We start from the raw sequence: 23,474 nt of genomic DNA, 5'->3' as shown, positions 1-23,474 counted from the left end.
GGTGAAGCCTGAAAGAAATACAAGAATCTTGGGAGGATGTCCATTTTTATCACATTCATCCTCCCAAACCAAGACAGCTGGGGGCGATTATAAGCGGACAACTCCGTCATCGTGCGCGCCAAGAGGCGGGGGGGATTTGCAGTAAAGATAGTAGTGAGGTCCGTGGGAACCCAAACCCCCAGATACTTAATCGCCTCTGCCTTCCACTTAAAGGAGAAAGCTGTTTTCAGCTGGGCCACCAAGGAGGAAGAGAGGGAAACGTTAAGTGTCTTAGTGTTTTAGAATAATTTACCTTAAAGTTGCTAACCAGTCCAAAGGTCTCAAACATTCTCAAAAGGGCTGGAAATGAGATGAGTGGATTAGTAACGTAAAGAAGGAGGTCGTCCGCGTACAGTGCTAGTTTGTATTGGGAACGGGCCACAGGAATACCCAAGAAGTCCAGGCAAGCCCTGAGGGCCACTGCCAAATGCTCCATTGCCAGTACATACAGCATGGGTGACAAAGAGCACCCTTGTCGAGTGTCGTTTGCAATGGCAAAGGGGGCAGATAGAGTGCCATTGACCCTCACCCTGGCAGTTGGGCAGTGTTGATTTTTTCTAGAAGACCGTTCCCTACTCCCAACTGCGTCAGGGTGGAACGCAAAAATGACCAATGTACTCGGTCGAATGCCTTTTCAGCATCCACCGAGACGAGGCATGCAGGAATTTCAAATTTTTGGGCGTGGGAAAGGAGGATAATTTAAATAAAACTATCTCTGGTTGGGACGAAGCCAACCTGATCCGTGTGAATCAGGGTGGGTAAATGTGGGGCCAGCCTGTTGGCTATTAATTTGGAGAAAAATTTCACGTCCGCATTAATGAGGGAGATCGGCCGACAACAAAAGGAATTGTCCTTCCCAGGTTTGGGGAGCACAACTATCGTGGCCATTAGTGATTGCTGGGGAAAGGGACAAGAAGGGGAAATAGCATTGAAGACCTTGGCCAAAAACAAATTTAGCTGGGGGGTGAAGAGTTTATAAAATTGGGCGGTATAGCCATCTGGACCCGGCTCTTTCCACTAGGTGTGTCTTTGATGACTGCCGCCAATTCATTATCATGGGGCATCCAAGTCACCCGCCACCTCCGAAGGAAGTGTCGGAAGGCCTGTGGCTGCGACATAAGCCTCTACTTTGCCCTGAAAAGCCTGGGCATCCATGTCAGCTAGGGGGCCCTTCAGATTATACAAGGAGTGGTAATAGTCTTGGAATTCTTTCACAATTTCAGCAGGCGAGTCTCTCCCCCAGCGCTTTTAATGAACGTTTACGTTCCCTGAAACGGGCATGTTTTGTGTCCAACAGCTGGAGGAGCTTGCACCTGTCCGCTGTAAGGGAAGCTAGCACAGTGGGGTCGCGAGATCTTTTGTGGTTAACCTCCCCTTTCTGAATTTTAGCTACCAATCGCTGAATAGTAGCGGCATTGTCTCTGTTAAGGCTTATTAGTACCCCTCTGAGCACGCACTTGAGTACCTCCCATTGGAAAGGCAAAGGAGTGTCATCGCCTGATCTCTGTTTATAGTCTGTTTCTGGCTTTGACTTCAAATCTTTGGCAGATAATCATTCTGTGTAAATGGACCCTTAAGTGTTGACTGCTTGTATGATACTTTTTATTCTTTTATATGTACATGTTTTTTTCATGTGTGCCAAAAAAAAAATAAAGGGGGAAACTTCGGTTTAAAAAAAATAAATAAATTAATAAATCTTTAATAAAAATGATCTGATTTTAGAAAAATTTGGGTCCCAATTGATATTGATGGGGTACAGCTTCGAGTCTGCTCAACACTTATGTCCATTTTTTGCAGCATTTTTCATGAAAAGTTTTCTTTCATTCCCTTTGCTGAATAAATGACATTTTTAATAAAGATTCCTTATCTCTCATTATGCGTTAAAAACTTTATTCATCAATGAATCGTAAACAGATTAAATAATTTTTTTTTTTTTCACAAAATACATTTTCCCACCACAACATTTCCCACAGTCTATGGCATATGGCTGTATCCCTTATTTTCCCTTGCATCCAACTTCTTTAGTCACTTGTAATCAAACACCAAACGCTTCAGCTCGGACACACCCAAGCATGCTCGAGTTTTGCTCATCTCTTAACATCTAATCTAATCATAAAAATGTTTTTCCTCTGTGAGTCTTCTGATGTCCAAGAAGATTTGACTTCTGGATAAAACATTTTCCACATTCTGAGCAAGAATATGGCTTCACCCCTGTGTGAATTCTCTGATGTTTAACAAGATCTGACTTCTGAATAAAACATTTCCCACACTCTGAGCATGAAAATGGCTTCTCCGCTAGGTGAATTTTTAGATGTTTGTTAAGATTTGATTTGTAAGCAAAACTTTTCCCACATTCTGAACATGGAAATGGATTGTTCTCTAGGTGAGTTATTAGATGTTTAGTAAGAGTGGATTTGTGAGCAAACCATTTCCCACATTCTGAGCACGAAAAGGGCTTTTCCCCTGAGTGAGTTCTCTGATGTTCAAGAACTTTAGATTTTTCTTTGAAACATTTCCCACATTCTGAGCATGAAAATGGCTTTTCGCTCGTGTGAGTTCTCTGATGTTTAAGAAGATCAGATTTATCAATATGACATTTTCCACATTCTGAGCATGAAAATGGCTTCTCCCCTGTGTGAATTCTCTGATGTCCAACAAGACGTTTTTCCTGACTAAAACACCTCCCACATTCTTGGCATGAAAATGTCATTATCCCTGTGTGTATTTTATGATGTTTAACAAGGCTTGATTTAGTGTAAAAACATTTACCACATTCTGAGCATGAAAATGGCTTCTCCCCTGTGTGAATTCTCTGATGTCCAACAAGACATGATTTCCGAATAAAACGTTTCCCACATTCTGAGCATGAAAATGGCTTTTCCCCAGTGTGAATTCTCTGATGTTCCGCAAGATCAGATTTCTTAAGAAAACATTTGCCACATTCTGAACATGAAAATGGCTTTATCCCTGTGTGAATTCTCAGATGTTGAACGAGGGTCGACTTAACGGAAAAACATTTTCCACATTCTCTGCATTGAAATGTCTTTTCTGAACATGAAAATGGCTTCTTCCCTTTATGAGGTCTTTCATGTTGAGCACCAGTTATGTAACTTTTATTCTGCTTAACAAGCTGTGATGAATAAGTAGATGGGACTGGTATGTAAGGATGAGATGCCAGATCTTTGCTGTGAGAGGTCGTGGGTATATCTGGGGTAATAGAATGTTCTTCATATGTATCTTGTGTGATCTGCCCATCTGCTGTAATATCTGAAGATATCTGATGTCCCTCTGATCTCCGGGTACACTCAGCTGCCAAGAAGAATCACATCTTATGAATTTTGCTTAATATAACATTAAAAAAGTTAATATATTTAACTTTTTTGTGTAACAATCTTGACTGTAATGTTATAAGTGATCCGTTTACCAGTATACGACACCATGGAACATTCTCATCATCCTATCAGCATCATCACCTGGTCGGAGCGTGCATGTTCCCATCCACAGGTGTGACGGCTCTAGGGTGTAAGCGGCGTGAGACAAGAAGCGTTTCCTAGTACCTTGAGCTGTTTACTCACAAAGGGGCCTATTCCACGGCCGATTATCGCTCCGTGGAATAGAGAGAACGATCAGCTGCTGATCGTGTCATCGGCTAAACGTTCATTTAGGTTTAAACCTAAAATCGTGTAATACACAGCGGGCGACCGACGATTTAAAAACATCATACTTTACCTATCCATGCTGCAGGTCTTCTCCTGCGCTCCTTCTCCCACTCCCGCGCGCAGCAGCAGCTTCAGAGCGGCCTGTCTGAGCTGACAGGCGTGGCCAGTGACTGGCTTGGCGGTCTGTCCGAAGCTGCTGCTGCGCAAGGGACCCGGAAAGGGAGCGCAGGAGAAGACCTGAAGCCTGGTGAGGTAAAGTATGAAACAAGGGCTGCAAGCACATCGGTAACGATGTCCCTGCAGCCCTTGCTAAACGATTATCAGGCCGTGAAATAGGCCCAGTAAACGAGCGCTGATCTACTAGATTGGTGCTCGTTTACATGGTTGATCGGGCCCTGGTTGGCCCGTTGAATAGGACCCTAAGAATACGTGCACACTACCGAATGGCGACAGAAAACCTGCGAGCGGGTTTTCAATCGCCATTCCGTAGTGTGCACGTACCCTAAAATGGAGACAATTGAAGGACGGAAAGTTCTCGATTCCTTCTGGGCTAGGAAACTCATTTAGGGTGCCTTCCCACCTACTGGATCCGCAGCAAGAACCGCTGCAGATCCAGTACCATTCACCCCTATGATAGCACATACTCGCAGCGGGATTGACATCCTGTTGTGAATATGCGCTTTTACCCAACCCCCCCCCCCCCCCCGCACTGTCCGCAGCCCCGCCGCCGCATCCCCCATCCCCGGACGCATCCAGCAGCCCGCATCCCCCCATTCCCGGCCGCATCCTGTAGCCCGCGCCAAGAGCATACATTACCTGCTCTGCGGCGCGGCAGTAAGGCTCCCGGCTCTGAGCGGGACCGGAGCCGGCAGCCTTACTGCAGCCGTGCCGCCGAGCAGGTACTGTATGCTTTCGGCGGCGGGCTGCAGGATGCGGCCGGGGATGGGGGGATGCGGGCGGGGATGGACTGATGCAGGCGGCGGCGGGCTGCAGGATGCGGCCGGGGATGGGGGGGATGCGGCTGCGGGGCTGCGGACACCGGGGGGTTAAGCTGCGAGTATGTGCTATCATAGGGGTGAATGGTACTGGATCCACAGCGGTTCTCGCTGCCAATCCGCAGCGTGACACCCGCTGCGGATCAGGTGTGAAGGCACCCTAAGGCTGGGTTTACAAGTAACTAATCCGCAGCGGATTTAACAATGCGAGTTTGCAGCGGATCCTTCCCTGTCACTTTCAGCGAGATAACATTCGTCGCAACGGAATTGATTCCCGGCGTCTGGACGTCCTGCCCTGCCGCAGCCACTGATTGGCTGAGCCGGATGTCCAGACGCGTGGAACCCATGAGCCAATCCCGTTGCGAGTAAGTAATCTCATTGAAAGTGACAAAAGGATCTGTTGCGAACTCCCATCATGAAATCCGCTGAGGATCCGTTACGTGTACACCCACCCTCCGAAGAAACGTCAGTACAAGATCCTTGGACTCCTTAGAAGGTTTTGTCCTACGTTCTAAAGACTCCATTAGAACAAATGAATATCGGCCGTACTTCTACTGAGAAGACAGTTCCTTGGCAGTGGATGCTCTGTCCGTACCATGGAGGCTCTGGCCTATGTGTCCCTCTAGTTATCGTACATTCATAGACACTGTAGATGGTAGACTGCATTGAGCCGCCTGTACAGCGAGCAGTACAGACCTCAGACTAAAGTTGTCAATAGACCTGAAAAGGGGTGGGGTCAGCATGTGGTGGGTGGAGTATAAGTGGTCCTGGGGGCGGGGCTTAAATGACCCAGGACTCTTTTGCATCTTTCCCTTAGCAGTAAATAGTCAAGTCAGGTGACCTCGATCACAATAGTAATATTAATAATTCCCTTATTATGTAGCAGCCACTGATTCTGCAGCAATGTACTGTGACTGGTGACAATGTACAATGTCACCTGTCACATAATGGGCCCTGATGTCAGCGCTGCCTTCAGGGATGGGGGCTAAAATCTATGTAGAATCCCTGCCAGACCATAGGAAAGAGTCCTGCCCCACCCACCTGATGACAAATCCTGTGACATCATATTCACAGGACAAGAAGAGTGAATGTGATATTATGTCCCCCCTCTCACCACTGATTGTCCTCCCTGTCTCTTCCCGCTGTATAGTGCAGACTCTACAGGACCTGTGCTGACATCATAGTCACATGAGAAGGTCCTTCACAATTTACACTAACATCACTGAATGGTCTTCTGGCTGCCGTTTTGCTGTGATTTGTGCAATTCATGACAGAACTGAAGCAGGGAGATAATACAGCAAGAAAGTATAAGTCTGGAATCCACCACTAGTTCTCAGCATTTAGTGGTCACTACTCACCTGAGCGGTTACCTGTAGTGATGTCCTCCTTATACTGCTCATCACTGCTGTCATCTGTCTCTTCTTTTTTTACTCTTATGTCTATAGCATTAATAAAATTCAGATTCATTCCTATAGTGATGTTCTCCTTATACTGCTCATCGCTGCTCACATCTGTCTCTTCTTTAACTATTATGTCTGTAGCATCAATATAATCCAGATCTTCCCCCTGATTCATAAGATGTGAGAGAAATATTGTACAAGTCATCAGACAGGAGGAGAAGTCAGGTGGGATGTACAGATCATAGGGAACATCTCCATCTACCTGATCCTGATCCTGTGGGAGAAGAGGACGGGGACATCTCTCTGGTGCTGTTCTCTTACTGGATCTGACTGGAGGGAACACATACAGAGACTGAATTCATTCTTTCCATCCAGATAATACAGAGAGGAGGTGTGTATATAGTCCTGTCTATTACCTGCTGATGGGAGGGGCTGCTGATCCTCCAGCATCACATCCTTGTACTGATCCTTGTGTCCTTCTACATACTCCCACTCCTCCATGGAGAAATAGACCGCCACGTCCTGACACCTTATAGGAACCTGACACACACAATGATCACACAGTCATCCCCCCCACCCCTCCAGTGGTGTTACTGTATAATGTCCCAGCATTCCCAGCAGCCACAGTCTCACCTCTCCACTCAGCAGCTCCACCATCTTGTTGGTGACTTCTAGGATCTTCTCTTCCTCCATTTCCTCATGTATCAGGGGCCCCGGGATTGGGCTCAGGGTTCTTCCCCATCCTTCACACCCAGGGGCCCCACAGCGCCCACTAGAGGACTTCTTCACTACTGTGTAATCCTGTGTATGGAGAGACACATTACTATCACTCCATCCATTCCCAGAATCCCTCACCTCTCCAGTCCTATCCATCTGTTATTCCATAGATAAGAATGATGTCATGATGACATCACTCCCAGAATCCCTCACCTCTCCAGTCCTATCCATCTGTTATTCCATAGATAAGAATGATGTCATGATGACATCACTCCCAGAATCCCTCACCTCTCCAGTCCTATCCATCTGTTATTCCATAGATAAGAATGATGTCATGATGACATCACTCCCAGAATCTCTCACCTCCCCAGTCCTATCCATCTGTTATTCCATAGATAAGAATGATGTCATGATGACATCACTCCCAGAATCCCTCACCTCTCCAGTCCTATCCATCTGTTATTCCATAGATAAGAATGATGTCATGATGACATCACTCCCAGAATCCCTCACCTCTCCAGTCCTATCCATCTGTTATTCCATAGATAAGAATGATGTCATGATGACATCACTCCCAGAATCCCTCACCTCTCCAGTCCTATCCATCTGTTATTCCATAGATAAGAATGATGTCATGATGACATCACTCCCAGAATCCCTCACCTCCCCAGTCCTATCCATCTGTTATTCCATAGATAAGAATGATGTCATGATGACATCACTCCCAGAATCCCTCACCTCTCCAGTCCTATCCATCTGTTATTCCATAGATAAGAATGATGTCATGATGACATCACTCCCAGAATCCCTCACCTCTCCAGTCCTATCCATCTGTTATTCCATAGATAAGAATGATGTCATGATGACATCACTCCCAGAATCCCTCACCTCTCCAGTCCTATCCATCTGTTATTCCATAGATAAGAATGATGTCATGATGACATCACTCCCAGAATCCCTCACCTCCCCAGTAAGCAGGAAGAGTATGTGTAGGGTGAGGGTTATTATCCTGTCGGCCATCTTGTCTCTGTCTCTCTCCATGGTTGATGGGTCGGTCTCTTATATAGAAGATATCAGCAGAGGATCCTGGAGGGAAGAGGAGGAGACAATGTAATATCACATATATATATACCTCAGGATGCAGCACGGTCAGTAACACTTGAATACTGTATAAAAATGTAACAAAAAAGTTCATACAAATGTTTAATGTCCCTCAAGATCTGTCAATGTCTACACAACTTATCAGAGACTTCAAAGTATTGAGTCCAGAAGGGGTTAATAGTTCTGCTGTCCCCCAGCTCCTTCCGTTCCGTGTGCTTCCGGTGTTTCCAGGACCTGCCATGATGTCACAGTCATGTGATCAGTCACATGGAGGAGGAGTCACATGATCAGGGGCTGCTGCTCAGTGTATGCAGGACTCTGCTGTGCTGGATGAGCTGAAGTGATGTGTATGCAGCAGAGCTGTGTGTGTGTTATATATGCCTGCAGCAGAGCCCTGTGTGTAATGTACATGTAGCTGAGCTGTATATATAGCTGTCCGCTATATACACACAGATAAGGGTCCGCTATATACACACAGAGAGAAGAGCCCACTATATATACACACAGAGAAGGGTCCGATATATACACACACAGAGAAGGGTCCGATATATACACACACAGAGAAGGGTCCGCTATATACACACACAGAGAAGGGTCCGATATATACACACACAGAGAAGGGTCCGATATATACACACACAGAGAAGGGTCCGATATATATATATATATATATATATATATATACACACACACACACACACAGAGAAGGGTCCGCTATATACACACACAGAGAGAAGGGTCCGCTATATATACACACAGAGAGAAGGGTCCGCTATATATACACACAGAGAGAAGGGTCCGCTATATATATATACACACACAGAAGGGTCCGCTATATACACACACACACACAGAAGGGTCCGCTATATACACACAGAGAGAAGGGTCCGCTATATACACACACAGAGAGAAGGGTCCGCTATATATACACACAGAGAGAAGGGTCCGATATATATATATATATATATATATATATATATATATATATATATATATATATATATATATATATATACACACACACACACACACACACACACAGAGAAGGATCCGAGATATATATATATATATATATATATATATATATATATATATATACACACACACACACACACACACACAGAGAAGGGTCCGCTATATATACACACAGAGAGGTGTCCGCTATATACACACACAGAGAGAAGGGTCCGCTATATATACACACAGAGAGAAGGGTCCGCTATATACACACACAGAGAAGGGTCCGCTATATATACACACAGAGAGAAGGGTCCGCTATATATACACACAGAGAGAAGGGTCCGCTATATATACACACAGAGAGAAGGGTCCGCTATATATACACACAGAGAGAAGGGTCCGCTATATATACACACAGAGAGAAGGGTCCGCTATATATACACACAGAGAGAAGGGTCCGCTATATACACACACAGAGAAGGGTCCGCTATATACACACACAGAGAGGTGTCCGCTATATATACACACAGAGAGAAGGGTCCGTTATATACACACAGAGAGAAGGGTCCGCTATATATACACACAGAGAGAAGGGTCCGCTATATATACACACAGAGAGAAGGGTCCGCTATATATACACACAGAGAGAAGGGTCCGCTATATATATATACACACGCAGAAGGGTCCGCTATATACACACACACACACAGAAGGGTCCGCTATATACACACAGAGAGAAGGGTCCGCTATATACACACACAGAGAGAAGGGTCCGCTATATATACACACAGAGAGAAGGGTCCGCTATATATACACACAGAGAGAAGGGTCCGCTATATATACACACAGAGAGAAGGGTCCGCTATATACACACAGAGAGAAGGGTCCGCTATATACACACACAGAGAAGGGTCCGCTATATACACACACAGAGAGGTGTCCGCTATATATACACACAGAGAGAAGGGTCCGCTATATACACACAGAGAGAAGGGTCCGCTATATATACACACAGAGAGAAGGGTCCGCTATATATACACACAGAGAGAAGGGTCCGCTATATATACACACAGAGAGAAGGGTCCGCTATATACACACAGAGAGAAGGGTCCGCTATATATACACACAGAGAGAAGGGTCCGCTATATACACACACAGAGAAGGGTCCGATATATATATATATATATATATATATACACACACACACACAGAGAAGAGTCCGCTATATACACACACAGAGAAGGGTCCGATATATAGATATATATATATACACACACACACACACACACACAGAGATGTCCGCTATACACACACACAAACAGAGAGGTGTCCACTATATACACACACACACACACAGAAGGGTCCGCTATATATACACAGAGAGAAGGGTCCGCTATATACTCACAGAGAGAAGAGTCCGCTATATACACACACACAGAAGGGTCCGCTATATACACACACACACAGAAGGGTCTGCTATATACACACACAGAGAAGGGTCTGCTATATACACACACAGAGAAGGGTCTGCTATATACATATATATAATATATATATATATATATATATATATATATATATATATATATATATATATACACACACACACACACACACACACACACACACACAAGGGTCCGCTATATACACACACAGAGAGAAGGGTCCGATAAATATACTGTATATGTGTATATATATATATATATATATATATATATATATATACACACACACACAGAAGGGTATGCTATATACACACAGAGAAGGGTACGCTATACACACACACACACACACAGAGAAGGGTCCGCTATATATACACACACACACACAGAAGGGTCCGCTATATACACACACACACACACACACACACAGAAGGGTACGCTATATATACACACAGAGAGAAGGGTCCGCTATATACACACAGAGAGAAGGGTCCGCTATATATACACACACACACACAGAGAAGGGTCCGATATATATATATATATATATATATATATACACACACACAGAAGGGTCCGCTATATATATACACACACAGAAGGGTCCGCTATATACACACACACACACAGAAGGGTCCGCTATATACACACACACACACAGAAGGGTCCGCTATATACACACACACACACACACAGAAGGGTCCGCTATATACACACACACAGAGAAGGGTCCGCTATATACACACATTTTCCAAAGAGTCTGTGAGGAATGAGAAGTGGAATCTGATTGGTTGCTAGGGGCGACTGAGCCAGTTTCCCTATACACCATGTTTGATAAGTCTCCCCCATTGCGTCTGGTCAGTAAGGAGCAGGGTGCGAGCTGTGAGGTCTACTGTAGAGTACAGCCAACTTGGAGCAACTTGCTCGGGTTCGTCCGAACATGCGGCCTATGATTAGCAGCGGCTGCTGAAGTTTAATGTCGCTTTAGGGAGTCCTGGAAAACATAGATACAGCTACAGCCTATTAGCCGCTGCTAATCATAGGCGCACGTTCGGACGAACCTGAGCCTGCTCCAAGTTGTCTCAAGTCTATAGACATTAGAGGAAAGCGTTGATATTTGTCCCGAACGAGGAGAGTCAAAGACATGGAGACTGCTTCACGTATATTTCCCACAATTCCCAGTGAAGAGTGAATGAGCCTGCTAATCTCCACCTCAATATATAAAAACGCCAACAAGCTCTCTCTAACCCCTTCGCGCCCCATGTCGTATCTGGTACGTCATGGCGGCGTAAGGGGAGTTCAGAGCAGGGTCCCACCAGGCCCCAGCTCTGAACAGCGCCGCTCCCAGCTGGTATCTGCCTTCATTAGACGTCACAGGTCCCATCGCCACGCTGGCTAAGTAAGCATCTAAATGCAGCTGTCAAACCTGACAGCTACATTTAAATACTGTGCTCCGCATGCCACATTTCTAAGGGGACTGATCTCTCCTCCGTGATGCGATCCCAGGAGGGAGATCCGTTCTTCTGACCGGGCCTCAGCGTCGCAATGACGCTGATTTTGGCTTGGCAATATATTGCTCTGGTCTGCAGCAGGCCACAGCAATAAATCACTGATCTCAATGATCAGTGCTGTGTATATAGAAGTCCCCCAGGGGGATTAACCCTAACCCCAAGGGGACTTCTAGTTAAAGTAAAAAATAAAAGTAAACATTTTTTTTATTAATAAAAAAATCCCCTCCCCTAATAAAAGTCCAAATCACCCCCCTTTTCCCATTTTATAAATAAATAAATAAACATGTTTAATATCGCTGTGTGCATAATCGCCCAAACTATTAATTAATCACATTCCTGATGTTGCACGGTAAAGGGCGTAAGCGCAAAAAATGTCAAAGTGCAAAATTGTGCATTTTTGGTCGCATCAAATCCAGAAACAATTTAATAAAAATTGATCAAAAAGTTGCATATACGCAATCAAGGTACCGATAGAAAGAACAGATCATGGCGCAAAAAAATGACACCTCACACAGCCCCATAGACCAAAGGATAAAAGCGTTATAAGGACTAGAGACATTTTAAACACTTAGTTTTTTTAAAAAGGTTTTCATTTTTAAAATTTCAGGGTGAACGACGTAAACGTGAAACTCACTGTAATGAAAACAAATTCCTTTTTGTTTCAATTTCAATTTTTTTCCGGTTTTGCTGCATATTTTAGGGGAAAATAAAGTCTGTCAATGCAAAGTACAATTGGTGTCGCAAAAAATAAGGACTCATATGGGTCTCAAGATGAAAAAATACAAGTGCTATGAAGTGCTATGGCCTTTTAAACATAAAGTGGAAAAAGAAAAAAAGAGCAAAAACAAAAATTTGCTTTGACCTTAAGGGGTTAAAGGAGTACTATAGCACTCCAAAAACATGTCCACTTTCTTCCAGGGACAGCACCGCTCTTGTCTATTGTCAGTTCTATTGAAAAGAATGGAGCATAAAGAGGATGTACCACTAGGTACATCCTCTAAGCTGAACCCACGGATCGAACGGCGCTGTCACGGGGAAGCCGGTGCGTTTTTCGGCAGTTCCAGTGCCGTTCGATGCACCGGAACCGGCCAGTGCTTAAGCACTGGAGGCCGGCCAGGCCCCCCCAATGGGAGGGAATTCCCTCCCCTCTATGACGCGGCTCCACTCATTCTAAGGGAGCTGCGTCATACAGGGAAGGGAATTCCCTCCCACTGGGGGCCGGCCGACCTCCAGTGCTTGAGCACCGTCCGTTTCTGATGCATAGAACGGTTCGATCTGTCGGTTCAGCTTAAAAAGGATGTACCTGGTGGTACATCCTCTTTAAATGCAAACCATACCTGACCTAGAGACAAGAGTGGTGCTGTCTCTGGAAGAAAGTGGCTGTGGTTTTGTAGCGTTGGAGAACCCCTTTAACATTGAAAGGATAAAAAAAAAACATAGGCCCAAATACACAGAAAAAAATTTAAAAACTTTGTTTAAAATAAGTTAATAGCAAGTTTTGGGGCCTTAGTTATATTTATTTGGCGGCATCCAACTTCGTCAGCCCCCGGCATTGACATGTTCAGCAATCCAACTCAGACATGCTCAAGTTGCACTCATCTCTACTGATGATATATTGTACAGCTGTGTCGTCGGGATTCTATTTGTCTTTTTACATACTTTTTTCTGTTAAAACACGAGAAAATGAGTACTTTCCTGTGTGACTTCTTTCATGTTTAGAAGATGTGATTTGTGGTTAAAACATTTCCCACATTCTGGACATGGAATCAGCTTCCCGCCTGTGTGACTCCTCTGATGTACAACAAGATTAGATCTCCGACTGAAACATTTCCCGCATTCTGAGCATGAAAATGGCTTTGCTCCTGTGTGAATTCTTTGATGCTCCACAAGATGTGATTTAACAGTATAACATTTCCCGCATTCCAAACATGAAAATGGCTTCTCCCCTGTGTGAATTCTTTGATGCTTAACAAGGTCTGATTTCTGAGAACAACTTTTTCCACATTCTGAACATGAAAATGGCTTTTCCCCTGTATGAGTTCTCTGATGTCTAACCAGATCTGATTTTAGAGTAAAACATTTTCCACATTCCGAACATGAAAATGGCTTCTCTCCTGTATGAAATCTCTGGTGTTTAGCAAGATCTGATTTCCCAGTAAAACATTTACCACATTCTGAACACTTAAATGGCTTCTCTCCTGTGTGAGTTCTTTGATGATCGACAAAGTGTGATTTAACGCTAAAAGATTTCTCACATTCTGAACATGAATAGGGCTTCTCTCCTTTCTGAGTTTTGTGACGTTCAACAATCCTTCTGTGACCTTTATTTTGTTTTACAGACTGTAATGTGTCAGAAGATAGAAGCTTTCTCACTGATGCCAGATCTTTGCTGTGAGGGTCTGGGGGTATATCTGGAGTAATAGAAGGTTCTTCATATGTATCTTGTGTGATCTGACCATCTGCTGTAATATCTGGAGATATCTGATGTCCCTCTGATCTCCGGGTACACTCAGCTGCCAATAGAGAAAAACTTTATTTTATGTTTTTAAATCTAATAATCTTGATAAGATAGATATGTTAGTTACGATTGTTATTACAATCGTTTACTCCATCAAAAGAAGGATTGATGTGCAATTACACCGAGCGATTAGTGAACGAATGCAGAATTACAGCAAACGATTAACAATGATTTTAGGGTCAGGTCTAAATCAGCGACACATGAACGATTTTCTATCTTTGCAATTAAACAGAACGATTATAGCCTAAATTCGAACGATTTACCGATTTTACACACAATAATCGTCCCGTGTAATAAGGCCTTTACTTTATGAGCTCGTTCTCCCAATCGGTACAGGTGTGAGCACTCAGACCCAGGCGATAAAAACTTTTGGCATATCTCTATGACATGTCAAAGGTTTTTTCCAAAAACAGTGACCCTTTAAAGTTGTTGGATTGCTTAGAATTCTGAACTCTTTACCCTTCCTTCTGACCTCCGTTTTTGCTTACTGTTCTTATACCGTCCTTGTACTGCTATCTCCAGTTTGACCTTTATCTACCTGACTATTCTTTATTATGTTTCACTTACCTAGTAAAGGGAACGTCACCCAGTTGTCGCTGACTGCCTTGGGTCGAGATGGTAGAAAGGCAGGGACAGCTGTAGTGATGTCCTCCTTATACTGCTCATCACTGCTCACATCTGTCTCTGGAGCATTAATATTGTTCCCATCTTCCTCCTGATTCATAAGATGTGAGAGAAATATTGTAAAAGTCATCAGACAGGAGGAGAAGTCAGGTGGGATGTACAGATCATAGGGAACATCTCCATCTACCTGATCCTGATCCTGTGGGAGAAGAGGACGGGGACATCTCTCTGGTGCTGTTCTCTTACTGGATCTGACTGGAGGGAACACATACAGAGACTGAATTCATTCTTTCCATCCAGATAATACAGAGAGGAGGTGTGTATATAGTCCTGTCTATTACCTGCTGATGGGAGGGGCTGCTGATCCTCCAGCATCACATCCTTGTACTGATCCTTGTGTCCTTCTACATACTCCCACTCCTCCATGGAGAAATAGACCGCCACGTCCTGACACCTTATAGGAACCTGACACACACAATGGTCACACAGTCATCCCCCCACCCCTCCAGTGGTGTTACTGTATAATGTCCCAGCATTCCCAGCAGCCACAGTCTCACCTCTCCACTCAGCAGCTCCACCATCTTGTTGGTGACTTCTAGGATCTTCTCTTCCTCCATTTCCTCATGTATCAGGGGCCCCGGGATTGGGCTCAGGGTTCTTCCCCATCCTTCACCCCCAGGGGCCCCACAGCGCCCACTAGAGGACTTCTTCACTACTGTGTAATCCTGTGTATGGAGAGACACATTACTATCACTCCATCCATTCCCAGAATCCCTCACCTCCCCAGTCCTATCCATCTGTTATTCCATAGATAAGAATGATGTCATGATGACATCACTCCCAGAATCCCTCACCTCTCCAGTCCCATCCATCTGTTATTCCATAGATAAGAATGATGTCATGATGACATCACTCCCAGAATCCCTCACCTCTCCAGTAAGCAGGAAGAGTATGTGTAGGGTGAGGGTTATTATCCTTTCCACCATCTTGTTTCTGTCTCGCTTCATTGTTGATCAGTCATTCAAAAAAATATCAGCAGAAAATCCTAAATAAAAGATGATAATGTTATTGCGCACACAAAAAACACCATTTTGGGTAGAGGTATTCATTATCCTTTTTTTTATTTTTTATATAAAAGTAAACATGAAAATGTAATCACGAGGTATGGCAGAATCTACACTACAAATAAGGCATACAGACAAGAAGGAGCCTGAATGGCCCTTAGTTACACAGCTAAACAGGTTATGATTAGAGATGAGTGAACCTGGAGCCGAGTCGATTCGAACCCGAACTTTCGGCATTTGATTAGCGGTGGCTGCTTAAGTTGGATAAAGCCCTAAGGCTATGTCGAAATCATGGATATAGTAATTGGCTGTATCCACGTTTTACAGACAACCTTAGAGCTTTATCCAATTTCAGCAGCCCCAGCTAATCAAATGCCAAACGTTCGGGTTCGAATCGACTCGAACCCGAACCCGGTTCGCTCATCTCTAGTTATGATATGTGAACAAGGCCGCCCAACTAGGAGCAACAACAGAATGCAGAACACTCAGGCCCCCTGTGGAACACACAAGGACAAGGGGGAAGAGACGCTAACAATCCAACATTCAACAGACATTTCCAATTCTAGAACAATAGGCATCCCAGGGAGCAAAGAAGGGCAATCCTATTGTTAAGTGAGGCTGTGAGATGTTCCTGTGACCTCATCTCCTTAAAAGGGTTATCCAGCACTACAAAAACATGGCTACTTTCTTCCAGAGACAGCCCCACTCTCGTCTCCAGCTTGGGTGGGGTATTGCTGCTCAGTTCCATTGAAGTGAAAGGAGCTTAATTGCAAACCGCACCTGAACTGGAGACAAGTGTCGTGATGTCTCTGAAAGAAAGTGGCCATATTTTTGTAGCACTGGATAATCCCTTTAACTCAAGGGTAGGGAACATTGGCTCTCCAGCTGTTCAACTCCCATCATGCCTGGAGAGCCAAAGCTTGTCCCCTGCCTTAAAGTGACTGTACCACCAGGCCCAGACTGAAGCACTGGAGGCGGCCGACCCACCCTTAGTGGGAGGAAACCCCCGCACCTCCATGATAGGGTTCCATTGATTCTAATGGAGTCACATCATAGAGGGGCTAGAGTTTCTTCCCACTGGGGGTGGGTCGGCTGCCTCCAGTGCTTCAGCCTGGGCCTGGTGGTACAGTCACTTTAAAGAAGCACTGCAGAATTTCTTTTTAATTTTCCCTCCGTCGGTACACTCACCAGCGATGATCAATGTACTCAGGCACAGCTTCGTTCCGGTCCTGTGGCGCCGTTCAAATCCCATGGGGGTTTCTGAAACCGCTGTTCTGTCTCCATGTCGATTGAAAGCTGGAAGTAACACCCTCTCATAGAGATGCATAAGAGAGCGTGACTTTCGGCCTTTAATCAACATGGAGACAGAAAAGGGGTCCGAAGAGCGGTGACGTGAACGCGTGCAGGATTTGAATGGTTCTGCAGAATCGGAACAAAGCTGTGCCGCGGGACACGATCATACCTGTTGAGTATACGTGCCAGCGCGTAGCGGGGGGACAGATAAAGAAATTTCCGGAGTGCTTCTTTAACTCTGCTGTACAGACTGAAGAGGTGACCGTTCTCTCCCAGATAATCTGCCATGCCTCTGGGGACACTGGTCTAGCCACGTGTCCATATAAGTCATCACACCCCTGTTCAGAGTCTTATAATATATATCAGAAGTGAGCCCCCTGGTGGACATGCCCACCCTACATAGCTGCGTGAACAGCGTGGGCTTACAGACTGTGGTACTCCCCATGACTGAGAGCATATAATGATGCAGCGAGTATACGTGTATTGTTCAGACTAGGGATGGTACGAACCCGAACTCTCGGCAATGATTCCCGCTGTCTGACCGCTCCGTGGAGAGGGTGGATACAGCGGGAGGACCGCCTGGAAAACTGGGATACAGACATAACTATAGGCTGTATCCTAGTTTTTCAGGCGGTCCTCCCGCTGTATCCACCCGCTGTGCGGAGCGGCAGGCAGCGGGAATCTGATGCCGAGCGTTCGGCAGGTTCGGACCATCCCTAGTTCAGACCTAGGGAGATGGGATCTGTCAACCAATCTATCAAAGCTCAATAGAGCACCTGTCCGCGGGTCCACTACGTCGGCAAACTGAAATAGCCCTATGTCACCACCAGGGAGTCCATACTAGCAGAGAAAGATGGGATAAGAAGAAAAGATAACAATGGGGAACTCGAAGGGTATGTTCACACTGAGCAACTGTGGCGGAATTCCACCTGCCTCTCTATGTGAGGGCTCACGTGCATCGCTCTCTGCTTAAAGAATTGACATGTCTTTGGGACACGTGGGACTTCAACCTGAGTCTGCTGCACGGCCTCCGCTTGAAATATTGGCGCCTATTCCTTAGTGGGAACATACCCTTAATCCATAACTACTTACACGCTATGAGACCGTAATTCACATGGCCGCCATTCTCATCCAATTACAGTCTCATGGCGCAATCTTCTCCGTCTCATCAACCAGAAACATAAGAAAAGCTACTGAATCAGATGTATGTTCCCCAAAGTGATAAAAAATACAACAGATCCCAATATAAACATCAACAGAGCCACAAAGACCTGGAATTCGAGGATAAAATAAGAAATAAAAAAGCTTACAGGAGCTGTGTGCTTCCCCTGTGCTTCCAGGACCTGCCATGATGTCACAGTCATGTGATCAGTCACATGGAGGAGGAGTCACATGATCAGGGGCTGCTGCTCAGTGTATGCAGGACTCTGCTGTGCTGGATGAGCTGAAGTGATGTGTGTGCAGCAGAGCTGTGTGTGTGTGAGGTGTGTGGAGCAGAGCTGTGTGTGTGTGTGTGTGTGTGTGTTATATATGCCTGCAGCAGAGCCCTGTGTGTAATGTACATGTAGCTGAGCTGTATATGTGTAATGTACATGTAGCTGAGCTGTATATGTGTAATGTACATGTAGCTGAGCTGTATGTGTGTGTAATGTACATGTAGCTGAGCTGTATGTGTGTGTAATGTACATGTAGCTGAGCTGTATGTGTGTAATGTACATGTAGCTGAGCTGTATATGTGTAATGTACATGTAGCTGAGCTGTATATGTGTGTAATGTACATGTAGCTGAGCTGTATATATGTGTAATGTACATGTAGCTGAGCTGTATGTGTGTAATGTACATGTAGCTGAGCTGTATGTGTGTAATGTACATGTAGCTGAGCTGTATATGTGTAATGTACATGTAGCTGAGCTGTATATGTGTAATGTACATGTAGCTGAGCTGTATGTGTGTAATGTACATGTAGCTGAGCTGTATATGTGTAATGTACATGTAGCTGAGCTGTATATGTGTAATGTACATGTAGCTGAGCTGTATATATGTGTAATGTACATGTAGCTGAGCTGTATGTGTGTAATGTACATGTAGCTGAGCTGTATATGTGTGTAATGTACATGTAGCTGAGCTGTATGTGTGTAATGTACATGTAGCTGAGCTGTATATGTGTAATGTACATGTAGCTGAGCTGTATGTGTGTGTAATGTACATGTAGCTGAGCTGTATGTGTGTAATGTACATGTAGCTGAGCTGTATGTGTGTAATGTACATGTAGCTGAGCTGTATGTGTGTGTAATGTACATGTAGCTGAGCTGTATGTGTGTAATGTACATGTAGCTGAGCTGTATGTGTGTAATGTACATGTAGCTGAGCTGTATATGTGTAATGTACATGTAGCTGAGCTGTATGTGTGTAATGTACATGTAGCTGAGCTGTATGTGTGTAATGTACATGTAGCTGAGCTGTATGTGTGTAATGTACATGTAGCTGAGCTGTATGTGTGTAATGTACATGTAGCTGAGCTGTATGTGTGTAATGTACATGTAGCTGAGCTGTATATGTGTGTAATGTACATGTAGCTGAGCTGTATATGTGTGTAATGTACATGTAGCTGAGCTGTATATGTGTAATGTACATGTAGCTGAGCTGTATGTGTGTAATGTACATGTAGCTGAGCTGTATATGTGTGTAATGTACATGTAGCTGAGCTGTATATGTGTAATGTACATGTAGCTGAGCTGTATGTGTGTAATGTACATGTAGCTGAGCTGTATATATGTGTAATGTACATGTAGCTGAGCTGTATATATGTGTAATGTACATGTAGCTGAGCTGTATGTGTGTAATGTACATGTAGCTGAGCTGTATGTGTAATGTACATGTAGCTGAGCTTTATATATGTGTAATGTACATGTAGCTGAGCTGTATATGTGTAATGTACATGTAGCTGAGCTGTATATGTGTGTAATGTACATGTAGCTGAGCTGTATATGTGTAATGTACATGTAGCTGAGCTGTGTGTGTAATGTACATGTAGCTGAGCTGTATATGTGTGTAATGTACATGTAGCTGAGCTGTATATATGTGTAATGTACATGTAGCTGAGCTGTATGTGTGTAATGTACATGTAGCTGAGCTGTATGTGTAATGTACATGTAGCTGAGCTTTATATATGTGTAATGTACATGTAGCTGAGCTGTATATGTGTAATGTACATGTAGTTGAGCTGTATATGTGTGTAATGTACATGTAGCTGAGCTGTATGTGTGTAATGTACATGTAGCTGAGCTGTATGTGTGTAATGTACATGTAGCTGAGCTGTATATGTGTGTAATGTACATGTAGCTGAGCTGTATATGTGTAATGTACATGTAGCTGAGCTGTATATGTGTGTAATGTACATGTAGCTGAGCTGTATATGTGTAATGTACATGTAGCTGAGCTGTATGTGTGTAATGTACATGTAGCTGAGCTGTATGTGTGTAATGTACATGTAGCTGAGCTGTATATGTGTGTAATGTATATGTAGCTGAGCTGTATATGTGTAATGTACATGTAGCTGAGCTGTATATATGTGTAATGTACATGTAGCTGAGCTGTATATATGTAATGTACATGTAGCTGAGCTGTATATGTGTGTAATGTACATGTAGCTGAGCTGTATATATGTAATGTACATGTAGCTGAGCTGTATATGTGTGTAATGTACATGTAGCTGAGCTGTATATATGTAATGTACATGTAGCTGAGCTGTATATATGTGTAATGTACATGTAGCTGAGCTGTATATATGTAATGTACATGTAGCTGAGCTGTATATGTGTGTAATGTACATGTAGCTGAGCTGTATATGTGTGTAATGTATATGTAGCTGAGCTGTATATGTGTAATGTACATGTAGCTGAGCTGTATGTGTGTAATGTACATGTAGCTGAGCTGTATATATGTGTAATGTACATGTAGCTGAGCTGTATATGTGTAATGTACATGTAGCTGAGCTGTATATATGTGTAATGTACATGTAGCTGAGCTGTATATGTGTGTAATGTACATGTAGCTGAGCTGTATGTGTGTAATGTACATGTAGCTGAGCTGTATATGTGTAATGTACATGTAGCTGAGCTGTATGTGTGTAATGTACATGTAGCTGAGCTGTATATGTGTAATGTACATGTAGCTGAGCTGTATATGTGTAATGTACATGTAGCTGAGCTGTATATGTGTGTAATGTACATATAGCTGAGCTGTATATGTGTAATGTACATGTAGCTGAGCTGTGTGTGTAATGTACATGTAGCTGAGCTGTATATGTGTGTAATGTACATGTAGCTGAGATGTATATGTGTAATGTACATGTAGCTGAGCTGTATGTGTGTAATGTACATGTAGCTGAGCTGTATATATGTGTAATGTACATGTAGCTGAGCTGTATATATGTAATGTACATGTAGCTGAGCTGTATATATGTAATGTACATGTAGCTGAGCTGTATATGTGTGTAATGTACATGTAGCTGAGCTGTATATGTGTGTAATGTATATGTAGCTGAGCTGTATATGTGTAATGTACATGTAGCTGAGCTGTATATATGTGTAATGTACATGTAGCTGAGCTGTATGTGTGTAATGTACATGTAGCTGAGCTGTATATGTGTAATGTACATGTAGCTGAGCTGTATATGTGTAATGTACATGTAGCTGAGCTGTATATATGTGTAATGTACATGTAGCTGAGCTGTATATGTGTGTAATGTACATGTAGCTGAGCTGTATGTGTGTAATGTACATGTAGCTGAGCTGTATATATGTAATGTACATGTAGCTGAGCTGTATGTGTGTAATGTACATGTAGCTGAGCTGTATGTGTGTAATGTACATGTAGCTGAGCTGTATATGTGTAATGTACATGTAGCTGAGCTGTATATGTGTAATGTACATGTAGCTGAGCTGTATATGTGTAATGTACATGTAGCTGAGCTGTATATGTGTGTAATGTACATATAGCTGAGCTGTATATGTGTAATGTACATGTAGCTGAGCTGTGTGTGTAATGTACATGTAGCTGAGCTGTATATGTGTGTAATGTACATGTAGCTGAGATGTATATGTGTAATGTACATGTAGCTGAGCTGTATGTGTGTAATGTACATGTAGCTGAGCTGTATGTGTGTAATGTACATGTAGCTGAGCTGTATATGTGTAATGTACATGTAGCTGAGCTGTATGTGTGTAATGTACATGTAGCTGAGCTGTATATATGTGTAATGTACATGTAGCTGAGCTGTATATGTGTAATGTACATGTAGCTGAGCTGTATATATGTGTAATGTACATGTAGCTGAGCTGTATGTGTGTAATGTACATGTAGCTGAGCTGTATATGTGTAATGTACATGTAGCTGAGCTGTATATGTGTAATGTACATGTAGCTGAGCTGTATATATGTGTAATGTACATGTAGCTGAGCTGTATATGTGTGTAATGTACATGTAGCTGAGCTGTATGTGTGTAATGTACATGTAGCTGAGCTGTATATATGTAATGTACATGTAGCTGAGCTGTATGTGTGTAATGTACATGTAGCTGAGCTGTATGTGTGTAATGTACATGTAGCTGAGCTGTATATGTGTAATGTACATGTAGCTGAGCTGTATATGTGTAATGTACATGTAGCTGAGCTGTATATGTGTAATGTACATGTAGCTGAGCTGTATATGTGTGTAATGTACATATAGCTGAGCTGTATATGTGTAATGTACATGTAGCTGAGCTGTGTGTGTAATGTACATGTAGCTGAGCTGTATATGTGTGTAATGTACATGTAGCTGAGATGTATATGTGTAATGTACATGTAGCTGAGCTGTATGTGTGTAATGTACATGTAGCTGAGCTGTATATGTGTGTAATGTACATGTAGCTGAGCTGTATATGTGTAATGTACATGTAGCTTAGCTGTATGTGTGTAATGTACATGTAGCTGAGCTGTATGTGTGTAATGTACATGTAGCTGAGCTGTATGTGTGTAATGTACATGTAGCTGAGCTGTATATATGTGTAATGTACATGTAGCTGAGCTGTATATGTGTAATGTACATGTAGCTGAGCTGTATATGTGTGTAATGTACATGTAGCTGAGCTGTATGTGTGTAATGTACA

The 23,474-nt window shown here is 43.5% G+C and overlaps 2 protein-coding genes across 2 annotated transcripts in view; both read right to left on the bottom strand.

Annotated features, from left to right (window-relative positions):
• Positions 1–23,474, bottom strand: part of LOC138786770 (zinc finger protein 84-like) — a 61,368-nt gene that overhangs the window by 31,015 nt on the left and 6,879 nt on the right. The window lies entirely within an intron of this gene.
• On the bottom strand, positions 1,913–15,081 carry LOC138786867 (oocyte zinc finger protein XlCOF7.1-like). The gene is made up of 3 exons (XM_069963933.1): positions 14,910–15,081; positions 13,606–14,337; positions 1,913–3,093 (listed from the first exon to the last, which is right to left on the bottom strand). The coding sequence occupies exons 1-3, from the start codon at positions 15,064–15,066 to the stop codon at positions 2,150–2,152; spliced, it is 1,833 nt and encodes a 610-aa protein (XP_069820034.1). The 5' UTR covers positions 15,067–15,081; the 3' UTR covers positions 1,913–2,149.

Source organism: Dendropsophus ebraccatus, chromosome 3 (assembly GCF_027789765.1).
Source record: "Dendropsophus ebraccatus isolate aDenEbr1 chromosome 3, aDenEbr1.pat, whole genome shotgun sequence".
NCBI classification, from domain to species: domain Eukaryota; kingdom Metazoa; phylum Chordata; class Amphibia; order Anura; family Hylidae; genus Dendropsophus; species Dendropsophus ebraccatus.
This window is presented reverse-complemented; position numbering and strand designations above follow the sequence as displayed.